Source organism: Hyposmocoma kahamanoa, unplaced genomic scaffold (assembly GCF_003589595.1).
Source record: "Hyposmocoma kahamanoa isolate Upper Pololo Valley unplaced genomic scaffold, ASM358959v1 160, whole genome shotgun sequence".
Taxonomy (NCBI): Eukaryota; Metazoa; Arthropoda; class Insecta; order Lepidoptera; family Cosmopterigidae; genus Hyposmocoma; species Hyposmocoma kahamanoa.
The window spans coordinates 8,394,142-8,416,785 of record NW_020653575.1 but is presented as its reverse complement, the minus strand read 5'-3'; the positions used below and the strand labels follow the sequence as shown (position 1 = coordinate 8,416,785).

Here is a 22,644-nt window from a genome sequence, read left to right as displayed (position 1 = left end):
AAATCCGCCACTTGTGTATCGTAACCTTAGACTAAGGATTTTTTTCCATCCTCTAAGATCGTAACGCGCTGAGAATTCCTCTGAACTTTACTGCCTAGTTTTTGCTAGTAGTAGAAGTTAGTGCCAAGAGGCTTATAGGTGACTCGGAATTAGTAGAGGCGAAGCTACAGAGCTTTGAACACTGCCGTAAAGTTGCCTGTTTATCGATATTTTACAGGATATATCACGGAGAGTGTCCGATGGAATTACACTTTCCATCATCGGGGGACTACGCGCAGGCTTGGCTTCCACCCTTATGTTGTGGATATTCCAAAGATTCGCACGAAACTTTACGCTTCCACATTTATATGGCGAACGGCCATTTCGTTATAACTTGGACCTTTTCAAGGCGAGAGTGAGTCGGCATTATTTAGGTGTGCATGCTCCGAGGCCAGCGAGCTCTGGGCAGGGACTCCGGAGCCTGCATTGCACGGCCTCACTCGTCTGGGGGGCGGGTCGAAGGACAACTGACCTGCCCCTCCGTTGGCGCAAGTCATTGCGGCCGGGCGGCGTCGTGGTGAATGTGCACCGACCCCACGGCGCCGACTCAACCGGCGGGAGGTAAATGGGGTAGGCCCTCCAGTCTGAGAGAGTCCCCACATAACCCCTGAATCTTCCTGTGTTCAGGGGTATATCTATAAAGATTCCCCCCGCAAAAAAAAGGTGTGCATGCTCCATCGTCAACCTCATCGTCACTTTCCATCAGGTGAGATGGAGGTCAAATGCACACTACCATTAGAATAAAAAATAAAAAAAAATTTAGAATAACGTTTACGTCTTGCTCTTCGTTGCTATTAAATTTAAATTACCTATTGTGATTACGTTATGGTTTGCCCTACCGCCTCTCAAGCGGAGGCCGTAGGTTCGAATCCGGCCTAACACCTCGGAGTTTTTCGGATATTTCATTTGAAAATGACCGTGAGCTTTTCGGCGAAAAAAAACTCTACGAGTTAGTAGAGTAGTACTTAGTTATACGAAGTCTGATTATGGCTGTCGTCTAAGATATCGTTGAAAGATTAAAATGATAGTAAAACTATTTGATTAAAACATCAAGTTTCGTAAAAATAAATAATACTTCAAAATAAACAATAATTTTGGTATATTTTGTATCCTTCCTAAATCCAAAATACAACTGGCGTCGTACGTGGACAAAAACGGTCCAGTGCTAACCAAAGTTGTCACAACCTATATCCATGGATATATCCAAATCCAAAATATACCAAAATTATTGTTTATTTTGAAGTATTATTTATTTTTACGAAACTTGATGTTTTAATTAAGTAATTTCTTAAAATAAACATTTCAAACATATAGAAAATCTGAGGTAAACCTTAGAATAATAACGCAAGGTAAACATTATAATTATCATAATCGAAAAACGCTTACCTGGCTAATGAGCAAAACTGAGTCAGAGTTAGGCATGCTTAGGACGATATTCGAGTAATTTGCATGTAAATTTTTTGTACTCAATTCTGGTCACAATTTCTTTTTATTTAAATATTTATAAAATATCATGATGAAGTATTATTTAATATTCGAGTGTGGTAACCTGAAATATTCTTTAATATTTCACGATGATATAATATACCTATTCGAGAAATTAAATAATAAAAATTGTCACCAAAATTGAATACAAAAAACGTACCTGAAAATTAATCATTTCCAAGAAATCGGTTTCATATTTGAGCAATTGAACGCCTGAACCACGCTCATACCGAACCAATTACAGGCGGTTACCTCTCAGAGAACCTACAGCCGAACGGCAACAACGCAAGCGACATTGTAGCGAACCAAAACAATTCGCCGTCAATTCTAAATCGACCTTTGCTTGAGCGTACTGCCAGTGCAAAGGATTATCCTGCATTAGTGGCTCATCAGTATGCCGTGAAGCTCGCCATCGTCGATGTCAGCAATTCCAAAGGACACGCTTCACGTAATTAAACACGCTACTAGTACTTTAACAAATCGTCTTTGAACTCATCGAGCGTTAATCGCGACCTCACTTCAATGTCAAATTCTTGATGGATTACGAAGGTAGTTAAACATTAACTGCCAATATCCGAAGTGACGCATGTACTGCATGTGTTTCTTACCAAATGTCTCGTTACAGTCACCCAGTGACAGTGATATTGTATCGGCGCGGGTTTTTATACAATTGTCTGCCAATTAGTTATTGTTGTTTGTGTGAACTCTGATTTACTTTCACGCATTGTTCGCGGCGGCGCGCGCGCGCGCCCTTGCCTGTTATGTCACTTTAGCCTAATGTACGAATGAAACATTGTGACGCACAATGGGTACACTTTGTTACCACCACGTCACCAAGTCCCAAGTTATTATTAAGGTTCTTAGATTAGATTCCATTGGGAAATAATCGTGACCCATCAACTGCAAAGTGAATTCAATTTCAAATTTAATTGAGTTTTCTCTCCTGATGCCGAGGTTACACTATCGAGTGTTAATTTAAAATTTTAATGAGTTTTCGATTATTCCCCGTGGCATACGTTTCGTGTGTGGCTGAAACTGGAAGACTGGAAAGCGTCGTCCTAATAGCTTTAAGACCTCCGCTGGGTTTGGAAGAGGCCGAATTGGTAATTAAATTAGCATTCACCGGTGTTAAATACTGGATGTTTAATAAAAATAATTCGGTTGAATGTGCGTCAAAGCAGTGGTGCGAAGTCGTGATGGCACGTGAGGCAACGCGCACACTCGAATCGTGATATCGACGACCTCTGTCCTCTGACCCATGTGATTTCCTTGTGCTGTTGTCCAACTATTGTTACCTATTAACTAATACCTCATTACGACAGAACCTTCCACTGCACTGTCAGAGAGTTGACAAAGTACACATTATCATGAGTGTATATTCATTATCTTGAGGGAGGCCTTGAATCACGGTTCAGTTTTATACAAGCGCTATAGTTGTATGCAAGAGGTATTAATACCACTTATATGCACCAATAATTCTATTTGTTTCATTCGTACGGATGAAGCAATTTTTGCACAATAACAGTTGATTATTCATGTGCTTCAAACTCGTTAACGAAATTTTGTCCTATGACAGCCTTCCGCAGGTGTGACTGTATAAGAACTAGATCTATGTATGATTTTCGTGGTCACACCTGCGAAATGCGCCGCAAAGGCAACGTTCGTCGTCAGCACATGCAGACCTTAATTTTTGAGCAGTCAGCACAAGTTTATTTATAATTAGCGAGTGATGGTGATTCTCTTGTGTGTGGCGAACAGCACAGGCGCGGCACGCGTTGCGGCGCGGGCGGTGACCGGCCGAGGTGTTTCTTTCACCTTATGGAACTACCTGCGGGAATAAGATGACAAAAGAAGCTTTGGATGCTATTGAAACATTGGCGTCAAATTAATTTATTGACTGTAACTGCAGTGTACCTAAATTTAACAATAATGATACCCGATTAATTATTGAAAGACCTAAAATTTGTGTAGCATTGACCCGACGGTAATGACAATTAAATGAATAGTAATTTATAATGCTAACGAGGCCTTCGTGTGACGGAGCTGTTCAAGTTCAGCCTGAATTAATTGTTAGCGACAACAATTGCAGAGGAAGTGTCGATAGCACAGAGCACGGCTCGCTGCGCCGCGCTATCTCGCCATCTCGCGCGGCCGCGCAACTCGCTTCCGACGTAATCCTGCTATGGGAACGCATATATCATCTAAACAATGTTGAGCCTTTACAATTCTTACACGCACTCGATGGACGTGACCTTTAATAAAATAAATATTCAGCAAGTGCACTCACAGGCCAGTTAAATGTTAATGCAGCCATAGGATGCGCGCTACGAAGTCGCGACGGCGCTAAACGGAAGTCACGAATGCCGGCGCAAGTTTATCCCATTCGAGGTACGGAATACCAACTTCTACACATAGTAAGCTGTTAAATCGGCGTAGCGTTGGCGCCACCCGCGCAAGCGCGGCGATGCGCGGCGGCAGCTCTCCATGCTCGTACGCCGACAAACGCAATCGCTACAAACATTTAATTCTTAATTGCATTCTCTAGTTTCCACTACAATCCTCAGCCCCATTTTCTGGGAAGTATATGTCACTTTAATGGACGTCTAAGGAAATTGAATTAAATTTCACAGCAAGCTTCCGTTCCAAGCACAAGGCGACACCAATAGCGACCGGGCCCAGAGTGGTGTTTAGCTGCCTCCACCTTTCCACCATTCTTTAGTAAAGGGACCCAGTTCTTCCTGATAAGCAAAGTGAAACTTTACACAGCTTGCATCCGACATATCAGAGTCTACGCAGTATCGTCTATCACTATCTAGCCGCTTGTTTACCACTATCGTCTTTGCACAAGCACACCCCGCTCATGTTCACCGCCTACATTCCATTCCGCTACTTACGGAATACGACAGAGATCGTCACTTTACAGGGCAATTTCCATTTTACCGTGGTCAATAATATCTGAGATCTGGACACAAACATCTGAATACTTTGGTAACAAATCAGACGTCTCTGAGAATAGTTGAAGTCCAAAATGATAGTCGAAAAATTTGCTTTTGTTGACAATATCTGCAGCCGTATCGCAAGCTATATGTGATAAACCTCCCCGTGATATATTTATTGCAGTCCGTAAAGCTGTGGTGCCATTATTATTATATTTTTTATTCTGAATACTGAATCGGTAACATACCGCACTAGTGTCGTCATTCGTTGTTTTGTTTATATTTGATAATAAACTACTGTTATACATTTTCAAGAACTAGGATAACGATAACGAAATTGCGTACTTTTAGCTATATTTGTCGTTTAGTCTTCGCCTTTAAAAATTGTAATCCTTTTAATTGCATCATTGCAAAACGACGAAACAAAAAAGGCGGGCTTTTAGAGTGTTTGCTTAAATTAAATTTTTAGTTCCCATTTAAAATTTCAAAATTCATCTTTTAGGCCTTGGGAGAGGCGAGAGTATAAAACAGATAAATAACAATAATAATAAATTTATTTGTCCTCACACAAAAAACACAAGCATAAAGAAGACAGTTTGATCGACAGTGGTGTAGCGAAACGGATTAACAAAATTCGCGCATGTAATTATTTTGATTACTGTGTGACTTGTAAATGTAGTTGCCGAAATGTAGTTCAAATCACAGCAGCGACATTATTAAGGATAATTATACCGAAATGCGACCAACAAAACGATTAAACACTTTTTCATATTTTTCACAAATTAATGAATTATGAATTAGTAGCAGTAGAGCTCCTTGTGAAAGAGCTCGTCCAGTCCAGGGAAGTACTGCCACCTTACCTATTTCTGCCGCCAAGCAGTAATGTCAGTATTACTGCGTTCCGGTTTTGAAGAGTAAGGGGTGCTAGTGAAATTACATAATAAACAAAGTCTTTTCGTTGCACAAGTTCGCGAATGCTTGCTTGGACTATGTGCTACCTACTGATCGGTTTGAAGGTGTATCTTACCACAAAAAGAAAATATTGATACTTAAATATGTATAATATCTAATTACTTATGTTTGGAGTCGGTGCCAACCAAGGAAAGAAAAACACAGAAATACCTGGATTCTAATGCTGTACAGTAGGTAAGTTTGTAAACTTTTTATTTTTTATATATGGTGCAAAACGTATGTCAAATAAATTAGAATGTTTATTTAGTAAATTAAAATAAGGTAGATATTTTAATTAACTACTTGTATAATTATAATGAAAAATAGGATGGTTTACATTAATGTTAGACATGACTGGTTGAAGACTTTTATCATCTCCATTAGTAAAGGGCCCGAAAGCTGGTTTGTTTGAAAAACAAATAAACGCGGTTTAGTTAGAGTCTCCAATAAAGCAGTGAAAAGCTGAATTAGTTTAATGACCTGTCCATTATCGCGTGTAGCTCTTATATGTTTCAATCCGTCAAGTGTTTGAATGAGTGTTGCAACTACTTCTAACCCACTGCCGCAATAGCCACAATACGTCGCGGGCATTTGCCGGATAGAAAATTCATTATTCTGTAGCAAGGCGAATGAACACTGGCCACACTAGGGACACGGTAAATAAATTCCAGCAAGTTGGCACCTACCGCGTTTTCTATGGCAAATGCGTATCTATTAGCAAAAAGCTAACGAACCAGCACACACGTTCATTGTACCCGAGTTACCCACAAAGTGGATAATGCGCTGATAACAACCTGCGACATGACGCGACGCGGCGTTACGTAACTTCACCAATTACCCCTTCTCGCGCCGCGCGGGTCGCATTCGGGTCGCATTCGCGCCGCTCGCTGTGCGTTGTAGCCGCTTATCATTATTTGCACGTTTTACATTTGTCAAACCGTGCATTAAATATACACATTCAATATGGTTTTAATTAGTAAGATAGAGCGCGCCTTACTCCAGTGTCACCATAACCGATGTATTACTGACGTAAGTAAGAGTTAGGTAAAATGTATTTTAGAATGTATTTATTCTCCCTATTATCATGCACTTTCACACAATTTCTCGATAATGACTGGGATTTTACCACCTCTGTGGCGAAATGCTCATGAAATCCCTCTTCCAAAAGTGACTAACCCCAGTGTACTCAAGCGTTACCGTCCCATCTTAATTCTTTCTTTTCTTTCTAGTCTTAGAGGCTGTCGTGCACAAACAATTGTCTGCTAATGTTTGCATAAACAATGGCCTCACCCCATTTCAATCAGGTTTTCGACCAGGTCATAGTACCTATTTTTAAATAGAAAACCACCGTGAGACTCGGACATATTAACTAAAATAACAGATAACTCACGTATTTAATTCGAGTTTTTGCTCGACATTCTACTTAAATACGTGAATTCAATTTAAATACGTGATTGTCCGTTAATTTAGTTACTAGTACCTAATTCTACTGCCTTGCTAAATATTATTGAAGGTCGGCGGGGCATGGACTACAGGTACTGTACTTACAATGCTGGTGCTGATAGACTTCTCCAATGCCTTCAACGTCGTAGATCATGACCTTCTCATTGCCACCTTAGACCACCTAAACATCGATCAATACCAACTGAATAGTTTTCTTCTTAAATTCGCGATCGTCAACAAGCGATTCGTATTGATCACTCTTTCTCACATTGGTGAAAACTCACATCAGGGCGGAATTCTCTCTCCTCTCTTGTTTCCTATTTTCTTAAATCTGATTACGTCTAGCGTCAAATATCCTTACCACCGGTGTACTGACCAATTGCAGCTTTATACCGAGGTTAATGTCGGTGCCATCAGTGATGCAATTGTATTAATTAATGACGACCTTCATCGCGTTTCAGTTTGGTCCAAAGGTTTGGCATCAATGTTAACCCTTCCAAGAGCCAAGCTATTATCCTTGGAAACTCACGCCTTACTTCGTCTTGTGATATCACGTGGGTGCCTCCAATATTTTTTGCGAACGTAGTAATTCAACTGCTTCCGTGGCTGAACGATTACCATGCTGACCATAGCCAATTTTACTATTGCATCACAGGCAATAGACAACAAGCACTTAGATCACCAGCATCTACAGGACATCAAAAATAGATTCCGATTAGTAAACGCAAAGCCGACAATTCTAATAGGACAAGATAATTGGCACCTGCTTCTATCAACAGAAACAAAGACAGGAAAGACCAGAAACGCACCTGTCGCCTCCCTGACGCCTTTGGGATGGGTACTACATGAATACAGTACGCGTACAATAGGTCGTTGAATACATTACATTTCCTACGTCAAGACGGAAAACGAAAGCTTGGAAGCACAGATGAATAGGTTCTTCATAACAGATCAGCTCAACGTACAACCAAGAGTACCTAAAAAGGATCCAGACCAACAGGCACTAAAAATCTTAGTGGAGAACACAAAAGAGCGCCGCGAGGTGGTTATGAAACCGCATTGCTTTGGAAAACAGAGGTACAGCTACCAAACAATTACGAAGGCGCACTCAAGAGGCTACATGGCACCGAGAAACGGTTAGACAAGGATCCTCATTTGAAAGAAAAGTACTCCAAACAAATTCAAATTCAAATTCAAATTCAAAATAATCTTTATTTCATAGGTAAGCATTATTACACTTGAAATCGTCACAATGGTTAAACTCTACCACTCATTCGTAAGGCAGATGCCCCTGAGAAGAATGAGCAAGAAACTCTAGGGGTTGCTCTTTGTAAATAACATTTACAATATTTTTTTTATTTTTTATTTGAAACATCAGAGATCGAGACTACCTCCATGAGCTAAACGGGTTACTACCACGGATTTTTGTCATCCAAGTACGCAGAAGTTGTATAATAACCTTTAGTATAAAGTTTTTGTTTCACTATAGTTTTAAACCTCGTGAAAGGCAAATTTTGTATATCAACCGGAATCTTGTTATAAAAGCGTATACATTGCCCCTTAAATGATTTTTTGACTTTGTGAAGACGACTATCAAGAAAAGCTATTTTATTTCTATTCCTCGTATTAATGTTATGTCTGTCACTATTTTTCATAAATAAATTACTATTCCTTTTAACATAAATTACGTTTTCATAAATGTACTGTGAGGCTAGTGTAAGAATGTTAATTTCCTTAAACTTATCTCTCAAAGATACTTTGGGGCCCAGATTGTAAATTGCCCTAACTGCACGTTTCTGCAGGACAAAGATTCTATTGATATCGGCGGCATTACCCCAAAGCAAAAACAAGTAGAAGAGTTGATTACAAAGGGTTACGCTGAAGAAGCGCCTGCCCAAACTATGCCTGGTCAAATCTGGTATGGAGTAAAAGAATATCGGATGAAGTCAGTGATGTTTGGCGCCGCATGCTCTCCGTGCACAGCATTGTACGTGAAGAACTATAATGCACAGAGACATAGTCAACAGTTTCCAGAGCGGCGGGAGCTATAAAAAAGAACCGTTACATGGTTGACTACCTCCAAAGCTTCCGAACGGAGGAAGAAGCCATAGAGATAGCTTCTCAAGTTAAACAGACAGAGAAACCCAACTTTAACTTGACCAAATTCGCGTCAAATCGGCCACACATTAATCAACATGTAGATACAGCGACAGTTGAAACACCAACCAACGTTGAACTGCACGACGAGGAAAGTCCGTAAAAATTCTTGGACTTGAAGCCTTGAGAGCCATAATGTCACTGTTTGACCCTCTCGGCCTAGCAGCACCAGTCACTATACAAGCAAAGAAGATACTCCAGGAAACATGGCGCTTCGGAGTCGACTGGGACGAGGGGAACTACCCAACGATATGTCGACCGCTTGGCATAACTGGACAAAAGACCTAGAGAAGCTCCGACATCTAAGCCTGCCGCGTTGCCACCCAAGGTGCACCGATACTCAACAATGCCAACTACACACCTTCGTAGATGCCAGCGAGACCGCCTACGCCACTGCCGTATACTGGCGATTAATTAGCATAATGATAATGGCATATTAAAAACGAATTGGCGGTAGGCGTCAAAGACCTTATACTATGGAGTGATTCACGAGGAGGTCAAAATAGGAACATTAAATTGGTATTGATGCTAAAAGTGCTTAAGGATTCTGGTTGATGTGGCTGAAATTGTATTAATAATTTAACAATATCTTATCATTAAAACCCAAATTAATAAAGCATAGAACAAGAATTGAAAAAAGTGTTGAAAAAACATTACTTGCGGCGAATGTCGAAAATCTCTTGAGACTTTAGAATAAATAAATAAGTCAAGTTTTTTTTAACAAAATTATTCTTGAAGCAACTAGTCTTCGATTTAGTGAGAAAAAAATAAGAAAAATAATTTTTAAATATATTTCAATGCATCCGAATAATGTCAAAAAATTGCATTTTTCGCGAAAAATCTGGGTTACGTGTGCAATTTTCATGACTGTAGAAAATGATAAAGTTATGTTGGAATGTAGTGTTATTATAGTTCAAAATGTAGGACAATTAACCGAGATTTCTTAAAATTCTTAAAAATGCAATTAAATTCATTTAATTAAAATAAAACAATTATTATACACTTTTTACACATTTTGGATCATTTTTGCAAAATGAAAAATAATCGCAAAAGTTTTTTTGCCATTCAAAATTAAAATGATTCAAATCCTATTTTTTGTAAACCACCTTAATCATTAATTTACGAAATGTTTGGTCATTGATGTGAAACTACATAGTGAAAACTTTAATTTGACGAAAAAAAATGAAAATCGATTGAGATTTCTAACAGCAGTTAAAATTTTAAACTTTCGAAAATTTAACTTCCATTTTCTCAAAACTTACCAATTGTGACTTGGATCGTTTAATTATAACTACGTTCAATTAGGAACCTAAAATCGAGTAGTGCGCCAAGCTGGGACAATATCCCTACTGCATTTTTTAAATCTGCAAATTCCGTAGTTTTTCCCATTATTACCTATGCTGCAAACCTCTGTTTTGTCAAAGGAATTTTTCTGACAGTTCTTAAGTTGTCAACTATAACACCTGTGTATAATACAAGGGTGGAGACAGAGACGATGTCAACAATTACAGGTCTATATCTGTATTACAAGTGATATATCCAAAATACTAGAAAAATTACTCAATAGAAGATTACTAGACTATTTAAATAAAAACAATATTTGTCTGTAAACAAATTTGGCTTTTAATGGATTATTTTCTACATTAGTAATAATAACTAGTGTGCAAGTTCATTATTTTCTGAATCTGCGATTTATTTTATGTTTAAAACAATTTAATTTTTTATTTATTTATTATTATTATTTAAAATTTTTGTTTATTGCTTCCCTTGTTTCCTGTTTATAAGTGTTTAGCTATACCCTAACGGAGTACATGTGATGTAAATTTTATTACTTACTTTACATGTTTGCTAATAAATAAATACTGATAATTTTACTAAAACAATGTACGATAAAGGTATTCCATACGCCTAATTACCTACGCTTTACATCAGCGACTAAAAACCCGTCAATATTGTAATACAATAGCATTTTGTTCCTAAAAAATTAAAACATTGCCTATGTTAAATTAATTACAATTTAGTTCAATTTTATTCTATTAAATAATGTAAAAACCGCCAGCCGTAGTTTAGCCCGTATTTTATGTTATTTCACGTATCTTTAAGATATCCAGAACAGATATATCGCAAACCAATTGATAGGCGTAATGTTATGCAGAGTACATTTACATTACTTCTATGTATTCATTGCGCGAAAGTGTTGCCCGCTTGCGAGCAGCTAATGATTGCAATTGATACATATTCTATCGACTATCGACTGAATATTGGTCACGCGTATGGAATAAATAGCCGAACTTGTTTCATTTGAATCATCCTCGTACCTAATTGTAGTGAAATTTTTACAACATATTTATATACTAAGTGTTATATTGAAGTTATTAATATGCTACTTCTAACTCTAGTGATAATCAAATGCACGGCCTAAAATTAATTACCAGCAACCTAAGAATAATATTTTTTCCATTATAATTCACTTCAATTCTTAAGTCGTAATAGTGGCAATCGGAATTAGGTACCTATACAAATGTTATCTTATCTATATTATTAACGATTACTAATTGTTTACGAGTGTTAGCGTATCGTGACGTTATATTACTTTATTTTGTTAGAAAACTTACTTTGCGTCATTAAGAATTAGTCTCATCGAAATAAGAAATAAATCGATATCATCATCATCAATATCAACGGAACGGTGACAAGCGGCCGCCATTACGAAAAGCATCTTTGACTAGAACAGACGTGTTTTGTTTTGTTTGGATTTATAGTGAAAGATCGTACGTAGTGCTTAAATTCTCTTTGAAAGATCTTATAATATAATTTATAACAGTCACTGGAGTCTCATTTCTGTCTACTTGGAAAGTCTCCTACACGAGGTTATGTACTTATTGTCGTTTAACAGTAGGTATCATTCTGTGTATTATCATGATCCAAACTAGATTCGTATTCATTATTATACCTACATATTTGAATATGTACCAAACGCAGCGGAAGTGTCGCCGCCGTTGAAGAGAACCAACATCATCTATACACAATTCTTATATTTGTTTTTCCGTGCGTTTGCCTGCACGTAATAAGTATTTTTCGTTGGCGATTGTAAATACTATATTAAGCCTCATTTAGATGGAGAGAGTTTCTCGTCTCGAAGATACGATTATCGAAAGAATATAAAAAACTTTCCTCGTCTAAACATTCGCGATTATCGCCCTTCCACGTGAGCGATAATCGCCTCGCCTTTCAATATTGAACGTCTCCGTGTAAACAGAACTTGAAAGCAAAAATCGTATTTTGAATTTTTGTGCCAGCCGTTTCTACCATGAGTACAGTGCGCGAGGGTGTTTTGATTATCACTGTTTTTCTAAGACAATAATTAAGGAAACGAAAAGTGTTATAAAATTAAAAAAAAAATTCTATTTCTATACAGTGCAATGAACTCATTATTATAATTATAATTAATATTATCAGCAGTTCCAAATTTCAATGCATTTCGATACATTCATAGTCAATACCGCAGTAATCACTGAACTCGAATGGGAATTCTCGCACACAAAACGGTTCGACCCGATTTGTATGATAATCGTATCAACTTGAAAAAATGTCATACGAGATTGTATTTAGACAAGTCGAAAACTCGTAAGCATGAATCTCCTTACTACATATTTCTCCGTGTAAACAGTCGAGGAGGCGATTAAGTTGCTTGGGAATCTCGTATGACGTAATCGTAGGCGAGATTTTAGTTCTTGCCTGAATGTAAACATCATGATACGATAATCTTATGGCGATTATTGCTTACGATAATCGCGTACGACGTTTCGTAGCGTGCGATAAACTCTCTCCATCTAAATGGGCGTTAGATCGGAAGCGGGTCCTCTCAAACCGTACTCGTGTTATCAAAGCGTCTAATTAAATATTCAACTATAACTGAGCAAATATTTATATAAATATAATAAGAGTTATAATAGCAGTAATTTGACGACCTCGGTGGCCCAACGGTTTACGCTGAATTTGAGAATACAACGGTTTCTGGTGTGGCCGCTCCGGGTAATGCCCCGGAGTGGATTCCGTTGCTCTGGCACTTATGATACAGGCAATTCCCTTGTTTCGGACCAGGTACATATTTGAAGTGTGTCTTGCGCATTGTCGAATGCTTTCGTCGTCACAAAACTTATCAGTCCCAATATGTTTTATATGACTGGTAAGTGTTAAAAAATGGGGAGGTAGTTTCCACATATTTCCTTATTCCTTTTTACACCATGGTTCAGTTGATGTTTTAAATTTTTCAGAAAAATCGCCGTGATTTAAGCACAAATTAAATAAGTATATATTTATAGAGTACCAGTCGTTTGTTCGCCGCTCTGACATAACGATGAGACAATTAGCATCAGCAGAAATAAACAATACTTGCGCGAGTAACCAGCCTTTCTCCTCTGAACAGACTCCGGCGTTCCTCAAGGCATCAAATGGCCGAAAGTTCAAGATTTACCTACGTGGCTATATAACAATTTTCATATATTTTTTTATTTGTCTCACCGAACCCTTAATTACCTACTTTTTTTATTAAAAGCTTATACTTTTGGTTGGTGCTAGTTTTGTGCTAAGTTCTATAAAAAACAATATGAATGACAAGTCACAAGAAAGTTTGTTGAAAGTATCGCAAGGAAAGTTACATATTCGAGAAGATTAAAATTCTTCCACGAAGCATGAGGTCCTCCACCTGCATTGGCTCGTAAAGGGTTGAAATTAAAGCTAAAAACAAAATATTATCTAATAATTTATTCATTTATAAAAAGACTCGGAAACTATTTTGAACGATTACGGTCATATATTGTTAGTCTCGTGGAAACTAAAAGCCTCCAAAAGCACACATGATTTCCAGACATCAATAAACGTCATGTTAAACCAATGTGTTAAACGATCTACATAAGGTGACATTATTAAACAAGAAACACATTGCTTTTATTGAAAACTAGAAACATGCCTCTGTTGCCAACATTGTGTGATGTATAAAGTATGCATACTTAGGTTTAAAAATAATTACACCTAAATAGAATAATTTGGATAATATTATTTAATTTCTTTATCCAAGCTTCCTGACAATCTTCAGGTGAACATGGCCCATTTTCTTTACTGCGAGCAGTTGATACTACTCGTAGCTCCTTCTCGTAACCTGCATGTGAGTTATATTATTCTAAGATTCTATGTTCTTATCTAATTTGGCAATGGCTATACCTACATTCGAATAAAAATAAACCTTTTATAAATAACGTTTTTTACAGAAATAACGAATTTACGGAGTTAAACAAAAGATTCCTTTTTTTAATCATAATGATAAGTAGTTAGTATTATAATGTATACTTGTATATTTTAAATTTATATTTCTTGTAATTAGATTACTCGTAGGCAATATAGCGTACGAGTCTCGTGAACTTTGGGTCTATCACCGATTAATTCACGACTATTACAGAGCGCATTACAAGTTTCCGGAACTGGCCACTTACATAGACAATATTTAAAAAGTAATTACAACATTTGAAAATGGAACTCTTTGGCTGTAGAATACAGTTTGTTTCATCTGACTGTCACTTGCTTTTACATCGTGGCGTCATTTTAGAAATTGGTTGTCTACATCACCGTGGATTTAACTCGTGAAAATTTTCGTAGTATGATTTTCTACAACTTTAAGGGTCGTATTCTAGAACTCTACTCAATGCTCAAGTCAGGATTTGAGTATGGTTTAAAGCACTCGAAATCATACTCAAGTCCCTGCCATTAACTACCTCCGTGGCCGAACGGTTACCATGCCGGACTGCCACGCAGAGGTCCCAGGTTCGATTCCCGGGCCGGGAGAAATATTTGTATGGCCTACATGTATTTCTTTCGTGAGTTTGGGTGTAATTTGTGGTTGTCTATGTGTGTGTCCATGGCACCCGCGACACAGGGTTTCCCTAGTGCGGGGCTATGTCGAGTGTATGCGTTATTAGGGTCGTATTTCCAATGCTTGAAATCATACTTAGATCCTGACTTGAGCATTGAGTAGAGTTCTGGAATACGACTCTCAGTGTAATTGAACAGCTCAGCGGAGCTTCGCTCGACTTCAAACTGCTTTTGGCGATGAAGCACCATGCAAGACGACTATTTATAGCTGGTTTGCAGAATTCAAACGCGGTCGTGTGAATCTCAATGACGTATTTCGTGATGGTCGCCCGTCCACTGCTGTGAACAACAAAAACATCGATGCTGCGCTCCGTATGATCAAAACAAACAGGCATGTGACATACCATGAGTTTTGGCCGTCTTTAGGCATAGGCATGAGTCGAATACAATTAATACTACACAAACATTTGAGTGTGAAAAAGCTGTGTTCTCGGTGGATCCCACACAATTTGACTGAGGCTCAAAAAACGGATCGCATCACTTGGTGCCATGCCATGCTTACCAGATTCAACGAAGGGGCGTCATATTTGGTGTGGGACATAGTAATAGGTGATGAAACATAGGTTTATAGTTACGATCCCAAAACAAAGCAGCAATCGAGCGTATGGGTCTTTCGAGTTGAACCGAAACCAACCAAAGCGGCACGCGTGCATAGCCTCTAAGTGGATGATTGCTTCTTTTTTTAATAAACTGGGCGTGTGGCTACTGTTGCTTTGGAGAATCGTCGTACCGTGAATAGTGCACGTAGAATAGTTGGTGCTCGACCATTTGTTTGCCGGAAGTTATTGACAAACTCCGTAAAAATAACCGTAAACGCCTTATTATCTTGCGCCACGATAATGCCAGTTCTGACAAATGAATTTTTGAAGGTGAACAACGTTGACCTTATGAGCTATCCCGCGTACAGTCCCGACCTGGCATCTTGTGACTTTTATTTATTTCCAACAATTAAGAACCAATTACGCGGTCAACCATTTTCATCACCTGAAGAGGTTGTCGAAGAGCATGAAAAATACGTTTCAAAGATTGTCACGGAGGAGTGGCAGAAATGTTTTCAAAACTGGTTCATTCGTATGAAAAAGTGCATTAACGCTAACGGAGACTATTTTGAGAAACAATAAATTCATTTCTAACCATTTATAGTATTTTTTTATTATTCATTCCGGGAACTTATAGTGGGCCCACGCACACGAGGAAGGCTGCACTTAGTGTTTGGTCATGGAAAAATTTCCATTCAAGAACATCATTTTTTTCTGAATATTTTTCCGGTATTTTTCCACATCTGACACCAGTCAAAAGTTGAAGTTACTGTACGAAAACGATGGAGTCATTTCATAGGTTTCTTTCGTTGTTGTCCAATCACATCAAGTCTCGTTTTCCTGTAACTTGCTTTTCGCCATACTTTATTTTATAATTCACGCTTGATAAAACTTCATAAGATAGAAATATCTTAAACTTAAACGAAGAACATAATATGAGCCTTCGAATAATAGTTTTCCAATATTTTTCAATTTAAATGATTATCACTAATATCAGGTTTCTTACCACGGTACGACTTCTTTTTATTATCGGGAAATAAAATATCTATATAATATTTTAATATCGGGATAATAAAAAGAAGTCATACCGTGGTAAGAAATCTGATATTAGTGATAATCATTTAGTGAATAACCACGAAATTCTTCAAATCTATTTTTCAATTTTACCAATGTCTCAGAAATGTTACCGGAAAAGTTTGGACTACCTATTAGAAATTTTTCGGAAACTTACCCAACAGTAGATGCACAACACAGTTGTGGCTTTGAATCGCCGGTTCACCCACCTTCTGCCTTACGAATGAGCGGTAAAGTGTAATCAGTATGAAATAAAAATTATTTGACTTTGAATTATTCCTGAATTTGGGAATAAGAGAAATAAATTTAGTATAAGTTTCGGTGGCGCTTTTGACTCATTGTGAGGGCAATTTTTTTCGATGGTATACATAAGTTAATTTCTAGATAAAAAAAATATACTGAGCTCCAAAGCTCCAAATACATTAAAAAGAAACTTAGTGTCATTGTTTTATTTTATTTACAAGCCTTTCATTGTCGCGGACTTTTGGACCCATGAAGTGAGTACCGCGAGTTATGCAAAAAATTAAAGTTTATTAAAACGGCCCTTTGAAAATGTTTGAACCGTTCCTATTTACTTATCGCAGTCTACAAAGGCGCTGGAAACGCATAAATAAACATACCTACTGTGTCCGCAACAAGTAGAGCGGTAAGAAATGATGTTGCGGCAGTTATAGTGAAATTGAACCAGGGAGTGAGGTGACCGGTCGAATAACGTACACAACACACCATGTGGTTGGGCAACGCCACACTTGGCTGCGCTCCTCCGTGGTGCGCGACCGCGCTGCGGGCGGCGGCGACGCAGTGGCGCAAGTGCGAGGATGTCTTTCTCTTCGACACCATGTGAAGCACCTCAACACAAACAGAACCTAACAGCCAACCACAGTAGCTATATCAGTATGGTAGCTCGTACAACTTGCAAGTCGATTAATACCTAGATCACGCTCCGAGGGGTAATAACGTATTGAGTTACCGTAGTTGAGACATGCGCTTGGCAGTGCAACCCATATGGTTTGAATGAAAACCGTTATCGAATGTTCCGATTTTGGCAGAAAATTCACAAAAACAGGCCATTTCTAGGTCGGGGCCGTACACGACGAAACTATCCACTGTGCCGATTTTAACATTCGTAGTTTGGAAATAAAACTGTAGAAAAGTTTACTAACTAATAATTAACTATTTTATTATATATACACCAGTGTTGGGCGTTAATCAATTGAATTTCAATCAGAAATTCAATCAAATTAAAAAATCAATTCAATTGAAATCAATTACTATTAAAAATCAATTGCAATTAAATCAATTGCGACACGTCGCATTGATTTAATTGCTATTGTTTTTTTATTTTGATTTCAATTGAATTGATTTGAATTGCAATTAAATTCATTGCAATTAATTTATTGAATTGTTCTAACAAACAATTGAAACTAACAATTAAAACAAAAACTACCAAATAAAAGTGTCATTACGAATACGGGTTAGGGGTATGTTAGGGGTCGGTTAGGGGTTCGGTTAGGGGTTCGGTTGGGGGCTCGGTTGGGGGGTCGGTTAGGGGGCCGGTTAGGGGATCTGTTGGGGTCGGTTGGGGATCTTAGTGGTTAAAATATATTTTACAATTTTTGAATATGGCCGCCATTAAAGAGCTATTTTCATTTTTTTAAAGCAAAGTCACGAGTGCCGAGGCCGTAGGCCGAGGTAATACGACTCGAATACGATCGTACGGAGGTAATACGACTATACGGAGGTGTAACAAATTACGAGTACAAGATTTCACAATTGTAACAATCTAAGACAAACTTCTCAATGTAGTGGAAATGAGATACTTATAATAGTGTTGTTGTACCTCCGCCCTCTCTCTGTTAGATTACTTTTTTCTTTTTGGAAGCCATGCCAAAACAAGTATTTAGGGGGTAAAAACTGGCAAACTTCTGCCGAATTTCCTGTACTATGAATACTAGAACAACGATAACTCTGAAGGCGATACCCAGAATACTCAGACCAAAACCAACTTAGAAATGTTCGTTTCTTAAATTGGCCCAAATCGGGAATCGACCTTCCTCATCAACCACTCATAGTACTAACCGCTGTGCCACCGAAGAGCATGAGCACTCCCTGTAATCTGAACCACTCGCCGCAGGCCGAGCCCGACCCGACCCGAGTAAAGGTCTCGTTAATATACATAATAGCAAAAATCTCGTATTAAATATAAATTTCATGACTTTCGTTATTCCCTAAATGAGTCTCACTATCGGCCGAGCTAGTCTTAGTGATCACAAAGTACCAAACGTTTAACCAGGAAGATGGATTTAATCTATCCAGTGCGTAGAATCCGGTGCTTAGTGCTCACAATTATTATTAATATTATTATTTATTTTAAACTCTCGCCTCCCCCAAGGCCTAAAAGATTAATTTTTATTTTTTAAATGGGAGAGGCGGTATTTCCCGGCAATGGCACAGTTGGGACTCAGGTCCAAGAATCGGCGAACAATACGTGCCGTATCGAGCAGGACCGCCTTCTGCATTATTATTATTATTAGGGTGGCTTCATCCAGGGCCTATGCATCCCATCATCACTGCGACTATTGACTGATCTATTGTGATCGCCACTAATTACAGTGCAGAGCCAAGGCCGACAGCAATGAAAAACGGACTTTCCTGGCTCCGACAGATTTAATGTCCTCTAGTTGTGGCATGTGCCTTCTCAGGACGGAACTTCGTACGCCCATCAGGGGGCAGCACTGGGTGAGTAGATGAACAGGAGTTTCATCCTCCGTGTGGCAAAATCTACATTCTTTATTTTCTCTCTGCCCAATATTTGACATGTGCTTGTTTAAGCCATAATGCCCTGTTAAGGCTCTAGTGAGCATTCTTATGCCATTCGTGTCCAATGACAGAGCTTCTCTACAGTGTTTGGCACTGTAGGCAGATATCAGGGCTTTTGAATGCACAAGACTCTTGTTCAGTAGCCACACTTCTGGGGAGAGGTGTGTGCTCTCATTTAGCAGGGTGAGCTTTGCCAGGCTGCATGCTATCCCTATGAAGGGTTCGGGTCCAATAAAGGTTTCCCTAGCAGCAGTCTTTGCCAGTTCATCCGCTGACTCATTATCCTCGATGTCAGAGTGGCCTGGAACCCAGCGCAGTACCACTGTATTACTTTCTCCGAGAGTGTTCAGTATATTTACACAGTTCTCTACAATCCACGATGTTTGGGTGACTGAGGCTAGTGCATGTAGAGCCGCTTGACTATCTGAGTTTATGTAAATGTGCTTGTCAACGTAGCCTCTCTTCAGGTTCAAATCCGCACAAGTAATTATGGCGTACACTTCGGCCTGAAAGATAGAGGAGTGTCGTCCCATGTTCAGCTTGTAGCTGAGCCTGGGTCTCACACCGTGTATACCACAGCCTACGTTGGGTCCCATCTTAGACCCATCGGTATACCATAGAAGGCTGCCGTTCTTCCAGGTGAGGCTGTTAGTTTCCCAGTCCTCCCTAGTAGGAAATTCTACCTGGTAGAGTTTTTTTAAAGTTTTATTTGGGAAGCATGACATCAGAAGTCATTCCCAGAACATAGTGTTCCAGAATTGTGTTTTGGGCTGATCTCAATGTCTGGGAGAGCCATCTACTCCCTAACCTAGTGGTAAGCCTGTACATGCTGGAACTGGCCTCCGTCTGTATGAATAAATGCAGAGGAGTGAGGTTCAGCAATGCATTTAGGGCTGCCCCAGGTGTGGTGGACATGGCTCCCGTTGCTAGACGACACGCGACGCGCTGTAGACTGCCCAAAGTGACAATTGTGATTGTTTGGCTGACTTTAGCACTCCAAGCAACAGAGGCGTAAGTCACTATGGGCCTCACAATTGCCTTATATACCCAGAGCGTCATTTTTGGTTTTAGACCCCAACGCTATCCCGCCATACGGGTACAGATACCTAAGGCCATCTTGGCCTTGTTGATCGTGTTAGTTATATGGTGGTTCCACCTTAGGGTTTGATCTAGAGTTATCCCTAAATATTTGACTTCTGCGGAAAAGCTCACAGTCCTGCCACCAAGAATTGGTTCCACTAGTTTGTCTAGTTTCCGTCTCCAGGTGAAGAGAACAATGGTTGTCTTTTCCGCATTGATTGATAATTCGTTATCTTGACACCACGCGGAAATGGTGTCAAGTGCTCCTTGCATAAGTGATGATATAGTACTTTGGCAGTGCCCTCGAATTGTGATCACCAGGTCATCAGCATATCCCTGAGCGTCAATCTGATCCACAGCAAGAGTCCACAGGAGAGGAGAAATGACTCCACCTTGCGGGTAACCCCTTACTGTGGAGGCTACAAGTCGGTCCCCATGTAACGAGATACTGGCCCTGCGGCTTAAAAGCATGTTCTGTACCCATCTCGTGGTTGAAGTGTCCACACCTTTGCAGGTTAGGCCCTTCACCAGAGTATGGATGGGTGTATTGCCAAATGCACCCTCAATGTCTAGAAAGGCACACAGTGCTATTTGTTTGTCCTCAAACGCTCTTTCAACCCTGTCCACAAGGTGGAGCAAAGCTGTCTCTGTGGACTTTCCATTCTGATAGGCATGTTGAGTGTGATGGATAGGACTACATATTAAGGACGAAGCCCTAATGTGATTGTCAAGTACCTTCTCCATTGCCTTAAGCAAAAATGAGGTTAGGCAGATGGGTCTACAGGACTTAGCAAGAGAGTAGTCCTTTCTGCCTACCTTCGGTATAAATACAATTTTACACATTGTCCATTGCATGGGTATGTGTCCCCAAGCAAGACTGGCTCTGTATATTTTGACCAGGTATGGCAAGAGTACACTTATGCCTTGCTGCAGCAACATGGGAATAATACTGTCCTCACCAGGGGATTTATACTATTTAAACGAGCTTATGGCCCAAGCCACTAGTCGGGGCAGTACTTACAATAATAAAAACAAAAACGCTTCAGCTTGAGATTCGCGTGTGCATACAAAAAGTGAATGACAATGGCAACGCACTAGTAATCGAGATGAAGGTAGTTGTCGACAGCGAAAGAGGGTTTGTTTTTAGAGCCGTCATCTGCCAGTCAACCCGTGACCATGGCGCTTGTAACCGTTCAGAAAAATCGGGAAAGCAAAAAGAATTCAGCCCATGTTAACATAGTATGAACGGAGATTAGGTACGAACCTCCATGACGGCGGCAGTGCGTTTCGTGGGGTGGAGCGCCCCTCTGGTGTTGACGGATCACTTGCCGCGACCACTGCCTGGGACGACTGCGCCTCGCGACTGCTATTTGCAATGTACAAATGAACACAAGATATTTTGTCTATCTCAATAGCACTACGCTGAATTTGAGGATTTGTGGAGTTTTGACATGAAAAATGGAGGGCAAGTAGGTAGGTGTATTATGTATATTTACAAAATATATTTACATATATCCATTATACTTATTTGTTACATTTACAAAATTAATTACGAGGGCGTGAGCTTATGTATGTTTGTAAGTAATTACAGCATCCTCCAGCAGCCAAGTAACTGCAAGGATTGAAAAAAATGCTGTTACAGGTGTTGCAATATGTGCAAAATGTGACTCAAAATACAAGTAATTGCGTTAAGTAGAATTTACTGTATGTGTTGTATACCAGTAAAATGTTTCAGTGCTGGTAACCGAAAATTGAACCGAAAAACACATTCATTATAGCTTAAATGCCAAATGTTCTGCATAATAGAAACTATTACTCACTCGATTTATTCACTAAACTCACAAATATTGCTATTTTCGATTCTAATCGACCCATAGTATCGAGACCCGAGTCGCCGTTGACGCCCCTGGGACGAGCCGCTCAGCGCTGGGCGACGCCGGCGGCCTCGGCGAACTGAGGCGTCAACGCCGCGCGCGCGTACGTTTTGCGAAACGTTGTCGTAAAAGTCCCAATATATTTCAACGCGATAAGAAGTTTTACTGGATTTTACACAAATAGGATTTCGGCACACGACGTCAGTACGCGTAGGGGACCAGCAGCGCGACGTCGTCGCAGCCGTCGTCGTCGTCGTCGAAGAGCGGCGGAGGCGCGGCGGCGGGCGGCGGCGGCAGCTCCAGGTCGCGCGACCAGAA

The 22,644-nt window shown here is 39.5% G+C and overlaps 1 protein-coding gene across 6 annotated transcripts; it reads right to left on the bottom strand.

Annotated features, from left to right (window-relative positions):
• Nucleotides 1-13,719: 13,719 nt before the first annotated feature.
• On the bottom strand, nt 13,720-22,638 carry LOC113240672. Of its 6 annotated transcripts, XR_003311261.1 has the most exons (3): nt 22,273-22,638; nt 21,717-21,815; nt 13,720-14,172 (listed from the first exon to the last, which is right to left on the bottom strand). XR_003311261.1 is itself a non-coding variant. In XM_026478039.1 (2 exons), the coding sequence occupies exon 2, from the start codon at nt 20,095-20,097 to the stop codon at nt 19,156-19,158; it is 942 nt and encodes a 313-aa protein (XP_026333824.1). In that variant the 5' UTR covers nt 20,098-21,818; nt 22,273-22,638; the 3' UTR covers nt 19,000-19,155. The 6 variants fall into 6 exon arrangements, 4 of the variants coding, with proteins under 4 accessions (XP_026333824.1, XP_026333823.1, XP_026333825.1 ...); XM_026478039.1 differs by lacking the exon at nt 13,720-14,172 and having other exon boundaries at nt 19,000-21,818; XM_026478038.1 differs by lacking the exon at nt 13,720-14,172 and having other exon boundaries at nt 19,000-21,815.
• Nucleotides 22,639-22,644: the final 6 nt, after the last annotated feature.

Excerpts from the sequence above, each read along its gene's own strand:
- LOC113240672 (XM_026478039.1), bottom strand. The coding sequence starts at position 20,097 with ATGTCATGCTTCCCAAATAAAACTTTAAAAAAACTCTACCAGGTAGAA.